The 14,581-nt window shown below is 52.2% G+C and overlaps 1 protein-coding gene across 1 annotated transcript; it reads right to left on the reverse strand.

Moving 5' to 3' along the window:
- Window positions 1-1,302: 1,302 nt before the first annotated feature.
- LOC123089385 (RNA exonuclease 4) lies at window positions 1,303-3,140 on the reverse strand. Its single transcript, XM_044511078.1, has 2 exons — window positions 2,871-3,140; window positions 1,303-2,509 (listed from the first exon to the last, which is right to left on the reverse strand). Exons 1-2 carry the CDS (start codon window positions 2,894-2,896, stop codon window positions 1,504-1,506), a joined length of 1,032 nt encoding a protein of 343 aa, XP_044367013.1. The 5' UTR covers window positions 2,897-3,140; the 3' UTR covers window positions 1,303-1,503.
- Window positions 3,141-14,581: the final 11,441 nt, after the last annotated feature.

Consider the following 14,581-nt stretch of genomic DNA (forward strand, 5'->3'; position numbering starts at 1 on the left):
GCTTGCACCGCAGTGGTGGGGTTGATGAAAGTGCTCGGGGGCTCGATGCTCACCACGGCGAGCCTCTGGGCCGCGGCGTAGTCTCCCTCCGGCATAAACACCTCGAGCACATCAGGACGCTCGAAGTCAGCTACGGCGGAGGGGATCGAGTTGCCCGAGGAGAGGGAGGATGGCGAGCGCGAGGATTGGCGTGACCCACTGGACGACGAGCCCCGCTCCCGAACCGCAAGCAGCTCAGGGTGAGCATGCTGCATGGAGGGGGTCGCAAGGGCCAACACCGACTCAGGATGGCCAATGTCAGGGGAGGCGGCCGGAGGAGAGGGTGGTGGAGAGCGAATGACCCCAGAGAGGAACACATCGCGGTTGCATGGCGGGGAGGGCGGAGCGTCACTCCCCGCGGGAGTGGAGGCAGATGCACGGTTGCTAGAGCCGCTGATCTCAAGACGGCGCGGGGTTGGGAGCCCTCCGACGGGGGAGAGAGCGGCAATGCGGGCATGGGGGTACGGGGTGGATTGGCGGCGTGGTGGGGGGGGCGGCGGCGGCGTGGGCGGGCGGTTGGGAAGCGAGGCAGCGCGGGGGGGGGGGGACGCAGCAGCGCGGCGCGGAGGAGCCATGGGGCAGCGAGGGGAGGCGGCGCGGTGCCCGGACAGCCGACACCGGCGGCACCGAACGGGATCCCTGCAGTCCTTCACAAAGTGGCGCGTGGAGAGGCAACGAAAGCAGCCGTCCAGCGAGAGGGGAGGGAGGGGCTTTTTAGGGTTAGGTTGAGGAGGAGGTGTGGGCACGGAGAGAACGGCAGCCAAGAACGGGCTGCACCCTCCCCGGGGAGCCATGAAGGCGGTGGGTGGCGTAGCGGGGCCCGGCGCCGCGCGAGTGTCAACCTCGGCGCATTGAACGCTAGACAGGTCTCTCCCCACCGACGCATTGTTGCGGACGGGCGAGCCCGCGCATGGCGCGTTTTGGGGAGCAGGGGGGCGGCAGCATGTGTGGGGTTTGTTTCCAGCGAATCAGAGGGCGGAACCTCACCCTGTGTCGGAGGTAGGGGGAGTAGGGGCAGGAGCGATGGGATGGGGGGGACAGGGTAATTGATTGCCAGGCGCCGGCCACCAATCAGGAACGGAGTAATGGGGCCATCAAGGCTGGGCTGGTGGGAGACCCGCCCGCGCGCAGCATGTAGTCTATATTAAAAGCTCAGAGGATTCTTCGGTCTTATTTATAGTTTTACTTTTAAGTCGGTGCTTCTTTGTGTAAAGGCTAATGTTCTATCCTACTCGCATGCATACATTTACTCTCCCTTTCTTTTATTCTTCACGTCGTAGGGCAGCAATAATCGTACACATCCACAGACGTTTTACAGGTGTTTTGCCGATTTTTCCTAACGAATTCCCCTTTGATCAGTAAGTAAAGCGCGAAGAATCGAATTCGGCAGGGCAGCCTCGCAGTCAGGGGCCATGGCTCATGCTTGGACTGTTGGACATGCAGATGCAGCTGCAGTCGTCGAGGCTAGTCGTCGAGGCACCAGCAGTGATAGTCGAGCTTGGACATGCTCAGGAGCTCCTCCGGCGACATGCGCTCCAGCTCCCGCTGCCTCCGCGCCGGGAATGCCACCGCCGCGCACGCATCGCCTTCGCCCCCGTTCTTCCGCGGGCCGTGCGTCATCGCGCGCATTCTCTTGTACAGCCGCATGGCCGCCACGCAGTCCTCGTAGGGGTGCTGGTGGCCCGTCTGGATGTCGTAGCCGAGGCAGCTTTGTGTGAGGAACCGAAGCGAGTTGCTCATCAGCCTGGCGCTCGTCTTCATCAGCGGCGGATATTCCGCCGTGTCCCGCTTCAGGTACGCCGGGTAGTCCATGCCCAGCGCGTCGAGATCGTGCTCCAGGCCGTGGCCGACGAGGATCCTGGCCGCGCCGCGCGAGGACCGGACCTTCCACGGCTGCTCGCCGTTGAGGAGGATGCCCTCCACCTGCCGCTGCACCATCTTCACCGTCGGCGCGTCCCGCAGGTACTCGGGGCGGATCCCCGTGGTCTCGTACCGGTAGTGCGTCACCGGGAGGAGCGGCCTCACAAAGTTCTCGAAGACGATGGTCTCATTCTCGTCGATGACGCAGACGCGCCCGCACAGGTCCAGCGTCCCGTCGCTCCCGCCGCCCACCATCTTGCACCCCAGCGCCACCACGCCGCCGACGGGCATTCTCGGCATAGCCCCCCTCGAGGGAACCGGAGCGCGGGAGTGGTGGCAGGTTGGGCCGTGGGCGCGGAGGGAGCTGGAGCTAGGGAAGACGGCGAGGCAGAGCGGGCAGCCCTTGGCAGCAAAGGCCGTGGCGCAGGCGGGCTTCGGGGGCAGGGAGGCGCCGAAGCCGAGGTGGTCACGGAGGGCGTCGAGGGAGCGGCAGTGCTTCCCGCAGACGCCGCAGCGCGGCTCGTGCGGCGAGTGGTGCGACGCGCGCATGTGCTCCACCAGGTGCTCCATCCTGTTGAACTGGCGGTAGCACGCCGCGCACTTGTTCCGGCTGCATGCACGCGACGAATTGAATCATCCATCGTCACTGGTACTACTCTACTCATAGGTGTATGTCTCTGCCTGAGTGATCATGCATTGTGGCAACAAAACGCACAGTGCAATCTTAGCGACATCATCTATTACATTTTCTATATCATGCAGTCCACTACGCAGCAGCTTAATTAGAAAATTCTTAAGAATCAATCTCAACTTGTCACGTAATGTAGAAACAAAGAAAATGTGCTGAATTTATGGTGGCATGATCTCACAAAACTTTTGAGCATACTGCAGCTTAGGTATAGCAGAGTTCTTCGACTGCAAAATGTGTGATAACAAGACAACTAAAACAGAGTAGTGGCCAGTGAGTGCACCTGTGGGCATCTGAAGAGCTATCCATGATCACTCGGTCACCTTTCCTAAGCAAATAAGCTGTGCAGTATGCAGCAAACAGAGGTTGAGACTGGTTGGATGGATTGTAAGAATCTGTGCACACGGACGGACGGCTATTTATCTGCCTGCAAAACCGATGGCATTCGATTCTTGATGGCGACTTGCCTTCTTCACCAGCGCACAGTACAGAGGCCACAAGATGTCCTCATCTTTCTTGGAGCATCAAGAACATAGACACCAGCCCATGCAAAGAAAAGAACATAGACACCAGAACGCCCTCATGATACACCAGGTGCTGTATGTAGAAAGGAAAAGAGAGGGGGGGAGAGATCAGATACCCTGGTCAACAGATTCGGTTTGAACAAAAAGGCAAGAACAAACACATGGAAAGATTATCCTATCATTGGCTTTGCTTTAGCGATGGAGGAGAGGCGGAGAGCTGCACAGGTCCCTGAATCCAACCATGGATATCCTAGGAACATACCCTCCGGAGCTAGCTTTGCTTTTGGAGACGTTGTCATCTCGTTCTCGGCGGGGATCAAAGGACGGTCCTGGCCCTGCGCATCTGGTTTGCTATCTTCAGTGACTACAAATCGACGTCGAATAGATTCACGAAACTGAAGGTTCATGGTGAGCGCAACCGTGGCATACTGGACGGATCTTGTTCAAGCTCAGTTTGGCATGTCATGAGGCTAAAAGTATCATATGTTTTCTTCACTGAAAAAAAAATGTGTCTTCTGTTCTTATATTTTACGGCGGGTCTAATGAAAATTTGGTGTTGTTGATGTTGATATATTTTTTGTAAACATGGCCAAACTATCGAAAGCAGAGCATGGTTGGCCAAATCAGAGAATATGATTTACCAATGGCATTATGTATTAGGGAAAGAACTTCTCGAGGTTTTTGTATACGAAGGACACCGTCGATGATAATTCAACAAAGGATCTAACGGTCCATAACGGAGCTGATGTGAGCATCGGTTCATAACCAAAGGAAGAAACAATGCAAAGGCATTGGATTATAGAAACAGTTGACTAATTCAAACCCCAAATGCAAAGGAATTATGATTTCCAAATCAAGGGATCAGAAGCAAACGCTTTGATTAATGATGGATAAGTTGAGCCGGCTTAAGGGTACAATCGATGGCAATATTGGTCGAGATCCAGCTCATGTTTAAAATGACGTCTGAGCCAGAAGGAGGAATTCTAGGATCTGACTAAGGATTGCGAGCATTTGCAACATATTGAATCAAGGGACTTGAGATGATAGTGACATAGGATGTTAACGGAGATTACTAGAAATATGGATTTGACAATAATGCAGGAAGGCAAGGAATTCAAGAGCAATAGGCTGCTGAGGATTTCCAGAAAATCAATTAGTATTTTGAAGAATTTCGTGAAACACCGGAACAACTACAAATGAACAAATACTCGAAAAGTGTGAGGAATTATTCGTAGGGGTATTCATGCAGCAAAGATCTATAAGGCAGTGGCACAAGGGATTATTAAAAGTCGGAGAATAATTTGATGTATCATGTAAATAACAAGAGTAACTGGGAATAAAAGTAAGAACGACAGGTGTATGTATTTATCCATAGGGATATATCGGTGGTAGGGAATTGCGAAAGTGACGGGCACAAAGTCTCGAGAGAACATCAGAGAGTATCTTCGGAATCCTTCGGTGCACCAAGCAATCATCTCGAGTGAGGGGCTCTCCGGGAGGAACTAATGAAGAGAACCTAGAGTTAGAGATAGTCAAATCGTTTAACCCAAATAGAAGAGAGACCAGAATCCTAGAGTATAGACGAGGAATAAAAGATCATGTTACCACCCAATGGCGACGTGGGCCCGTAAGCCACACAGCCATGTTAGTAAAAGTTTGTAATGACTAGACTCAACTTCGGCCAAGGAGTTGGAAGGGGGATTCCTACAGGCAGTCGGCCCTGATACCAACTTGTGACGCCCCCGATTCAATCAGACACTAGTCATACGTGCAAATGTGTATGATCAAGATCAGGGACTCACGAAAGATATAACAACACAACTCTAGAAATAAATTAAAATAATACAAGCTTTATATTACAAGCCAGGGGCCTTGAGGGCTCGAATACACAAAAGTCAGCGGAAGCAATAATATCTGAGTATAGACATAAGTTAAACAAGTTTGCCTTAAGAAGGCTAGCACAAAACTAGCAATGATCGGAAAGGCAAGGCCTCCTGCCTGGGACCTCCTAATTACTCCTCGAAGCAGAACTCCACATAGAAACATCGTCGAGATCCTCTGACTCCTGGACTCCATCATATGATCGCAATACCGGGAAAAGGGGAAAAAGAAGTAGCAAAGCAACAGTGAGTACTCATCCAAAGTACTCTCAAGCAATAATCTACACTACATATGCATCGGTATCAAAGAAATGGGTAGTATCTGTGGACTGAACTATAGAATGCCAGAATAAGAGGGGATAGCTAGTCCTATTGAAGACTACGCTTCTGGCAGCCTCCATCTTGAAGCATATAGAAGAGAGTAGCAAGTATAGCACCAAGTAACATCGTATAGCATAAACCTAACCGACAATCTTCTCCTTGTCACCCTGTGAGAGAGTGATCACCGGGTTGTCTCTAGAACTTTATCTGGGTGTGTTTTATTAAGCATCCGGTTCTAGTTATCATGAGGTTGGAATACAACTTGAAGTCGTCCTGTTACCATGGACACGACTATTCATATATAGATCAACTTCCCTGCAGGGGTGCACCATATTGCCCAACACGCTGGATTACTTTGGCCGGACACACTTTCAAGGGTCATGACCGGCCTCGAAAGATCAACACATCGCAGCGCTACCTAGGCTCGACAGAGAGGTCAGCATGCCAGTCTAAATCCTAAGTGTGTAGGGGTCTTGGGCCCATCGCCCATTGCACTTCTGCACATTGCGAACGCGGCCGGTGAGCAGACCTAGCCTCCCTTAATACAAGCGCAGGCTTCCAGTCCAACCTGGCGTGCACCACTCAGTCGTTGACGTCTGAAAAGCTTCGGCTGATACTACGACGCCGAGTGCCCATAATTGTCCCCATGCAGTTGGTTAGTGTGTATAGGCCAAAAGACCAACTCAGATCAAATATCCAAATCTTGTTAAGCATGTTATTATGAAATAACCGTGGACAACGACCAGAGCTCATGCCACATGGTGGGCCTTTGGTCCCGGTTCGGGAAGAACCGGCACTAAAGGGGGGGTCTTTAGTCCCCACCCTTTAGTGCCGGTTGCAGAACCGGCATTAAAGGTCCTTACGAACCGGGACTATTGCCTGATTCTGCACTAGTGCCCACCTCTCTCCTGGGTGGTCTCAACTTGCCCTGTCGCTTTGCCACAAATATCCACTCAAGGGGGCGGTCGGGAAACATGTCCTTTCAGCCCCCAGTCCGTGAATCACTCGCGGGTACTCTACGAGTCGACTCGACTTTAGTCACAATATGTATCAGCTATAATATGTATATAGTATATACTCGTTATCATCTCCTAAGTGATCACGGCCCGATAGTATAACATGGAAGATGGACAAGAATGTAGGGCCACTGGTGATAGACTAGCATCCTATACTAAGCATTTTGGATTGCAGGTAAAGGTATCAACGATAATAGCAAAGACAGGCTATGCAGTAGAATAGGATCAAACCAATAAGCAGTGATAGTTACACTACTCTAATGCAAGCAATAGAGAGAAGGAGTAGGCGATATCGGGATGATAAGGATGTTTTGCTTGCCTGGAAGCTCTGCCGAGAAGGATGGGTTGTCAACACCATAGTCGAACTAGGATTCGTCCGCAGTATCAGTGTCTACGGGCGGGCAGCGGAATGGGGCGAACCCGGGCGCCGGCGCGACCTGGCTCTGGCCCAAGCCAGACGTGGTTGGGCATGACCAAAGCGGCTACCAGCACGCGAGCGACGCTGGCGGGGCGACAAGGTGGCGGGTGGTGTAGGGAAGGCGACCAGGGGGAGGGCTGCGGGTCGGGGTGGGGGTAGGCGCGCGGGAAGGACAGAGTACGTCAAGGGAGGCTGGCGCGAGCGGCGGCTGGAATGGCCGGACGGGTGGTAGATGGCGTCGGCGACAACGGTCGCAGGGGACTGTGGGAGCAGGGCGAGGAGGAGGGGCCCGGCCACGGGCGGTGTGGCGAGCGCAACGGGCGCGGCGGGGCAGGCCGGAGCAGGGGGTGTGCGGGCGCGCGGGGTCAGCGGGGCAGCAGCAGCGCCGGCAAAGTGGGCGCGAGAGGGGGGGTGTTGCGCACGCGGCGGCTTGGGGCGCAGGACGGAGGACAGGGGGTAGAGGGAGCCGAGGCGGCTGTGGCTGGCGAGCGATGGCGAGTGTGGGGCGCGGCCTAGCGCTGCCAGTTGAGCGGCTGGGCGCGGTGGGGTGCGTCGGGCGGTGGGCGCGGCGTGCGGTGGTCGGGCGCCGAGGCGGGAACAGAGAGGGGGCGGTGCTCACTTGCGAGGAGGGAGGGGGCAGCGGGGAATGAGGAGGCCGACGAGGGAGAGGGCGAGGACGGGCAGTCCGGCGGGGAGGTCCGGCGAACGACGAGGCGGCGTCGGGTGGCGGGGATCGACTCGGTGTCAATCCAGATTGGGACGAGGGGGGAGGAGTGGGGAAAGTGGAGGCGACCGGTTAGGTCACGGAGAGTGGGGGTTATGGGGAATGGGGTGGGCCGCCTGGGTCGGCTGGCCAGCTGGGCCAGTTGATCCAGTGGGGATCTGGGTTTTTTTACTTTTCTTATTTTTCTTTTACTCTGTTTTCTTTAAGTCTCAATCTAATTGGTTTTCTAAATTATAAAGCAAAATCCTAAATTAGTGATACTAGTTATGCAACTAAATGAATAGTTTAGTATTTTATAAAATACAAAAAGGCATTTATTTGATTGTCTTACCTAGTGTTTTATTCATTTTAGAGTATTTAAACATTTCATAAAAGTGGGGTTTCTCCACCAATATTTATGATGGATTAATTGTCATATTTAGAACATTTTAGTTTTAACCTTTGAAAACTTTATTTGTTTGACTTGATTTAGAACTCGAAAGTTGAACTGGTTTCGAATCAACGTGAGTTTAACAACAGCGACGGCGGTAACATGGCTTCATTAGTAGAGTGTTACTATAGTTTAATTATCCGAGCGTCACAATATGTCTTAACATATTTCTCTTGCTATTTACTTGCCAGATTTTGAATTGGAGCTTATAATTATTCACTGAAGTGAGAATATTAATAATAACATGGATGTGCTAAAAGGGAAATTGGTATGGAAGTTTATTTGTAGCTGGTACATAATTGGAGGTGATATGCATTAGTTCTTGAACTTTTTTTTTGTTTGTTTCAGAAATTCTGAACACGATTATCTTTGTCGATGCCTGACTTTTTTTTCAAATTTTTGTCATAGTGATATATTTTCAGATTGTCTTGGAAATGATAGAGTCCTTGACTTGGATGAAGTGATGCTCTACTCGAATGAAAAGGCAAAATAAACAATAGAATTTGTGTGTGCGTGTATGACTGAAATGGATATGGTTTCTGACAATAAAATTCTGAATTATTCACTTGACCGAAATTTCAAGATAACTATGCTACATTTGGATGAGACTTGTAGTAGATATTGTATCTAAATTTCACCTAAGGAATGTATATTCGATATATCTGCTGTCATAAGCTTAGGACAATTATTTGTCCTGAAGAACCTTGCAGGCCTGCATTGGTGAACTTAAAAGCACGTTATAAGCCTCTATGGGATTGTCAAGAATTGTGTACCTTGTAAAAGTGATGTGCATGTATGCATGATGTCGAGTGATACTAATACGGATTTAATCATGGATGGTATATTTCCATTTTTAAGTCCAACCTCCCTTTATCCTCTTGCCTCTCTGTGTCGTGGTGGTGTCTTACGACACTACCATGCCACCTCCTCACTTTGAGATATAATTAAATATTTGGATGAGACAAAGATGGTCAAATGAAAGGTGGGAGAGTGCTAGAGAGAGAAGAGGGAGGAGGTAGGGGAGAGAGAAGTTTATCACGTGACGCTTTTCAAAACCCTAGGTGCACCTTGCTAAAGAAAAGGGCAACATAATACGGTATAGCATAACTACATGATACATGTTTGGAATCCAAAGTGTGTTGGTGGGGTGGTAGGGGGACTGCGACCTGGATGCAGTATTACATAGGTGGCGAGGCAGATATAGTGGGTGAAATTGAGAAGAGTAATTTACCTATAATAAATTGTTGATGTGCTGTGGACATCCTAAAGATTTATATTACACACATTTGTTGCGAAAGTACTAGACTATTTATGTTCACGTTGCAACGCAAGGGCAATTACCTAGTAAAAGTAAAAATGTCTTAGTAGAAAAATATGTCATTTATCATGGAAAATTCTCTCCCCCATTAATTCTTGGCTTCTTGCCTTAGATTTGGTAGCTCACCCGATCATTATATTTAATCAATTAATTATTACACGACCAATATTTTATCTTCCTATTATTATTTTTACCTTAGACTTGTTTTGATAATTGCTTTGATCTTTACAATATGTAGTATAAAATAAGAGCAAAATATCTTCAAAAGCCAAACATAATAATTTGAAATTTCTGCAAGTATATCAATCAACATAATCAAAAACGGTTCTAGCCCCTGCAATCGCATAGGTTAGTGGACTACTTTTAGAGGCATCTCCAATGCCGACCGTCAAAAAGGAAACACTAATTGTTTGCATACTGGTCCGGACTCGTCTGCTGACACAGATTCGGTAGCCGACCATCCAACCCTATCCCTTAAACATCCGACCTTCTGAGTTTTTCCATAAGTCTCCAAAATTATTATATAAAATAGAATTATTCATCCATAAATAGCATGCAAATATCCCTAGAACAACAATAGTTCAAATGTAACTATTACATCCAAGATAACCAGATGTTCAACAAGTTTTTTGAATTCATCAATTCCAAATTCAACGATGCTCGAGTTAGAATCTGCACAAGTCATCACATGCGCTGTGCCTCTTGAGTTTCATCCAACAATGTATGAACATAAATGGCCCGCCCTCCAACCTGTGGTATAGCACGGTAGTGCGTCCGGGCTATACAACATGATGATTATCAAACTGCAACATTGAGTGAATCAATGATTTGACCAACATGTAGAGCTACAAGAAGCAAAACTTACGATCTCAATGGTTTGCGAGCCCGGTGGCCCCTTCTTTTCACTTGTGCAATCGCACCGTAAAACTTCATGACAGAGTTGAAGATGATATACCACCGATGGGTTAGCCACTTACATTGCGTTCATGGATCACATGCAATTCATAGGGCACGAAGTGTGTTTTCTCATGAAACAAAGCTGGCACGTTTTGCCAAAAGGTTGGGTCCACTTGCTTCATGCCTATAAAGTCCGCATATATGACCTTCCACACATCGCATGACAACTCATCATCCATCGCCGAGTACCTTGTCATCGCGCTTTTACTCTAGAAAACAGCAAAAAGGTCAACAAAAAGCTCAATGACATTTGACCGAACACATGCCAGGCGTGGTGTCCATTATGGACAGCACCGGCAGTGCGGCGGAGGTTACCTGGTTGCAGACGAATCATGGGTGGACGGTGGCATCGTCCATGGCGGGCAGGCGCGTGCGTTGGGGCTGCGGACGTCCGATAATGCCTGGGCGGCACCGGGAAGGTATAGTGGCGGCGTCGACTGAGGAGGGTGCGCATGCAAAGTAAGGGGAGAGCAAGGCAGAATGGAAGAAAAGTGGCCCGGGAGGGTGATTTGAGTGGGTTGGGCGTGTGGAAGTCCTATGTAGTGGAGGTCCCGATTCTCGTATACCTCCCCCGGTTTGTGTTTGGTTGTTTGTGAGAATACGAACAAACGGACGCATTCACAGAGAAAAAAAGGTCCGCGTTGAATGGCACACTATGTCCGGACAGCTTAATCCAGACGTATGCCAGGAGAGATGCCTAACATAGTTCAAATAAGGTGGAGGCCAGTGGTATAACTCCTGTTAAGAAAAAATAGCATAAACACCTGGAGCCTGACACGAATCTGAGCGTCGGACAACGATTTGTCAATATAGGACGAGTGTCCAGAAATTCAAAAACAACAATGTGAGCAAAATCAATAAGGAATAGCTCGTACATTAGTTCATACATACGTTATGATGATTGATGAACCAGGATTCCTTTTTTCCAAAGAAACACAATGCAGACACAAACACTCAGATACACATATACACACATATACATTCACTCCTATGAACATAGGCACGCACATTGTACGGCATTCATTGGAACATGTACATATATACTCATATAAATTTGAAGTTGAGAACTCCGAGGAAAAGATCATTTAAGCTGTTTTTTCTTCCGCCACCGCCGCTAGGAGCGCTTCCTTCCAACGCCATCCTCCGGCGGCTCCCCTCCACATTGGTCGTCGGTGGTGAGGGGGGTCGCCGGATTCACGTGTGTGGATCATTTTAGCCTTTAGTAGCTTAGGTTTTGGGTTGTTCATCGTCTTGGTTTCGGCAGCGGCGATGCGCAATAAAGATTCTTCAGATCCTACCCTGACGAGGTGATCAGTGCTATGGTGGGGATGGATTTGTAAACCAGACTGTTCAAGTAAGGATGGTGCGGCGGCGGCGGTGACATCCTTGAGGTGGACCTATGTCCTTGGGCTCCGCCATTGCGACGGCGTCTGCTCCAGCACCAATGCGGAGCTTGAGAGGTAGTCCAGGAGCGGATGCAGATTGTGGTCTGCACCGGCGGCATCTGTAACATGTGGATCATGTGCTGAGTTAGTGGCTCGTGGATGTCAGGTATGGTTTCCTCCTCCGACGTCTTACTCATGTGAGGGTGCCATCGAACGATAATTGTTCGCCTTTGGCGAGCCACCTTGAAGGTCCGCAAAGTTGCATATCAGCGATGTAGACACGTCGAGTTTGGATGTGGACGTGATCCGTCATTTTTTCTTTTGGTGGCTGTTATGGTGGTGTTCCAATATAGACTACATACGGAGCAAAATGAGTGAATCTACACTCTAGAATATGTCAATATACTACATCCCTATGTAGTCTATATTTTTTTTTGAACTGTCACCGGGGGAGGGATAGCGATCCCTCCACCTGAATTTTATTGCCAAATCACCACTAGGGGGAGGTCCTCATTTTTACAAACAGCAGCACACTCTTGGGGTGGGGTGGGGGAGACCTAACAAAGCTAAGATCAGATCACCGCGTCAACGCACGCACCCACGCATCAACATCCGCACGATCCCGTGGACATAGCCGTTCTCGCCAGAGAACAGCATCCTCTCGACAGCAGCTTAGGACCCGATCCAGAGATGGCACCATAGCCTGGAAGACCACCCCGTTCCGGTGCTTCCATAGGTGCCAGCAGCATAGGAGGATGAAGGTGTCGGGAGAGGCATCTCCTACGGCAACTCTTACGTCTAGGGCGAAGAGTCGCTCTAAACCGACGCCCCGGCCGTGATCACCACACCCCCCACGACGCGCCAGAACTCGCGCGCGAACGGGCAGACAAACATCAGATGGTCCGCGGTTTCCAGCTCCGCCAAGCAGACGGGGCAGCCGGCCCCCGCGCGATCAACAATGGTCTTCCGAAGAAGGGCATCCCGAGTGTTGACTCGACGATGGACCAACAGCCAGCAGAAGAACTTCACCCGCGACGGTGCGCGCGTCCCCCAGACGAACGCAGCATGAGGCGAGAGCCGCCCGCCATAGCGCAGGAGGGCGTAAGCGTGGCGTGCGACAAGCCCTCCCGACCGGGGGCGCCCACAAAGCGGCAGCATCCTCTCGTCTACGCCCGGCGCCACAGGTGCATCAGGGAGAATGGCAAGGAGGGCTTCTCGCTCCCGAGCACCCGCCCGGGTGTGTCTTGGGACCAAGATGCGGTCGAGCCCACCGTTCCAGACGTAGAACACAGTGGCCTCGGCGCTCGTGGTGTGCGAGTATAGAGCGGGGAAGGCCACACTCAGAGGACCGCACGACAGCCACCAGTCGAGCCAGAAGGAGGTTCGCTGCCCATCCTGCACATGCACTCGCGACATGGCGCGGTAGAGCGGCAGCATGCCGCGCAGAGAGCGCCCATGCGCCCCGGCATGACGACAGCTACCGGGGTGAAGAAGGGATTGGCCATTCAGCTCCGCCCAAACCCACGACGCCCACCTCGACTCCGACGAGTGTAGACGATGCAGCATCTTGAGCAGCAGGCACATGTTCTGGGTGGTAAGGTCCCGTACCCCAGCCCCCCCTCGCACTTCGCCCTGCAGACCTGGCTCCATGCAATCAGGCATTGGGCTCCCGTGGCACGGTCGGCCGCCGCCCATAGGAATGCCCGGCGAAGCGTATCCATGGCTTTAACCACGGCCGGAGGAAGGACGACGGCGGCCATGGCGTACGTGGGGAGCGAGTCCAGCACCGCGTTGATCAGGACCAGGCGCCCGGCGGGGGAGAGTAGGTGCGCCCGCCACCCGGCCAGGTAGGCATCGACCTTAGCAATCATCGGCGCGAAGTCGGCCGCCGTCAGCTTGTCCCACAACAACAGCAGGCCCAAGTAGGGTTGCGGGAACCCCTGTACAGAGCAGGAGAGGGGCCGCGCAGCCCCAGCCACCACCTCGTCCGCGACGTGAATCGGCACCAGGGTGCTTTTGCCGTAGTTGATCCCCAGCCCGGTGGCCGCGGCGAAGTCGTCCAAGATGTGTCGTAGCCACGCCGCCGCCTCCACCGATGCGCGGATGATGATAAGTGTGTCATCGGCGTATTGAAGCACGATCGGTGCTCCCCCCCCCCCCTCCACCACCGGGTGTTGGAGCAGGGGGTCGCGTCGCACCATCCGTTGCAGGACATCCGCCACCAAGAGGAAGAGGTAGGGCGACATCGGGTCTCCTTGGCGAAGCCCACACCTAACGGGGAACCACGCCCCCGGCACTCCGTTGAGCAGCACCGCGGAGCGTGATGAATGGAGGATGGCGTCCACCCACGCGCACCATTTCTCAGGGAAGCCGCGCACCTCCATGACTCGACGAAGGCACGCCCAATTAACAGAGTCGAAGGCTTTAGCGAAGTCCAGCTTGAGGATGAGGGCGGGGGCTTTCCTCGCGCGGCAGCATTGCACCACTTCGGTCGCATAGACGAAGTTCTCGGAGATGCTTCGTCCGGAGACGAATCCGGACTGGTCGACGTCGATCACCCCCCCCCCCCCCAATCTGCTGCTGCAACTGTGTGGTGAGCGCCCGGCAGAGGATCTTGACATTGCAGTTCTGCAGGGAGACGGGGTGGAATGAACTTGGAGTTGGGGTCGCCCCACTCCCTTTCGGCAGGAGGGCAATGTACGCCCGGTTGATCGGCTCCAGGTCCACCGAGCCGTCAAAGAAGGCGTCGAAGAGCTGCAGCAGATCGACCGACACCGTCTCCCACGCAGCTTGGTAGAAGGCAGGCCCCAGGCCATCTGGGCCGGGGGCGCTCGAGCGGTCGAGGAGCCCCGCCGCCTCCTTGATTTCGGCCAGAGTGAAGGGGCTCACAAGGGCGCCCCCGTCGACGCCTGGGACACCCTGGTACAGCGCCTCAAGGTCGAAGCGCCAGTCGGGGAGGCAGCAACGCCCGAGAAGGTTGGCAAAGAAGCCCCGCAGCGCAGCCGCCTTGCCAAGGTGATC

The sequence above is a fragment of the Triticum aestivum genome, chromosome 4B (genome assembly GCF_018294505.1).
Source record: "Triticum aestivum cultivar Chinese Spring chromosome 4B, IWGSC CS RefSeq v2.1, whole genome shotgun sequence".
Taxonomy (NCBI): domain Eukaryota; kingdom Viridiplantae; phylum Streptophyta; class Magnoliopsida; order Poales; family Poaceae; genus Triticum; species Triticum aestivum.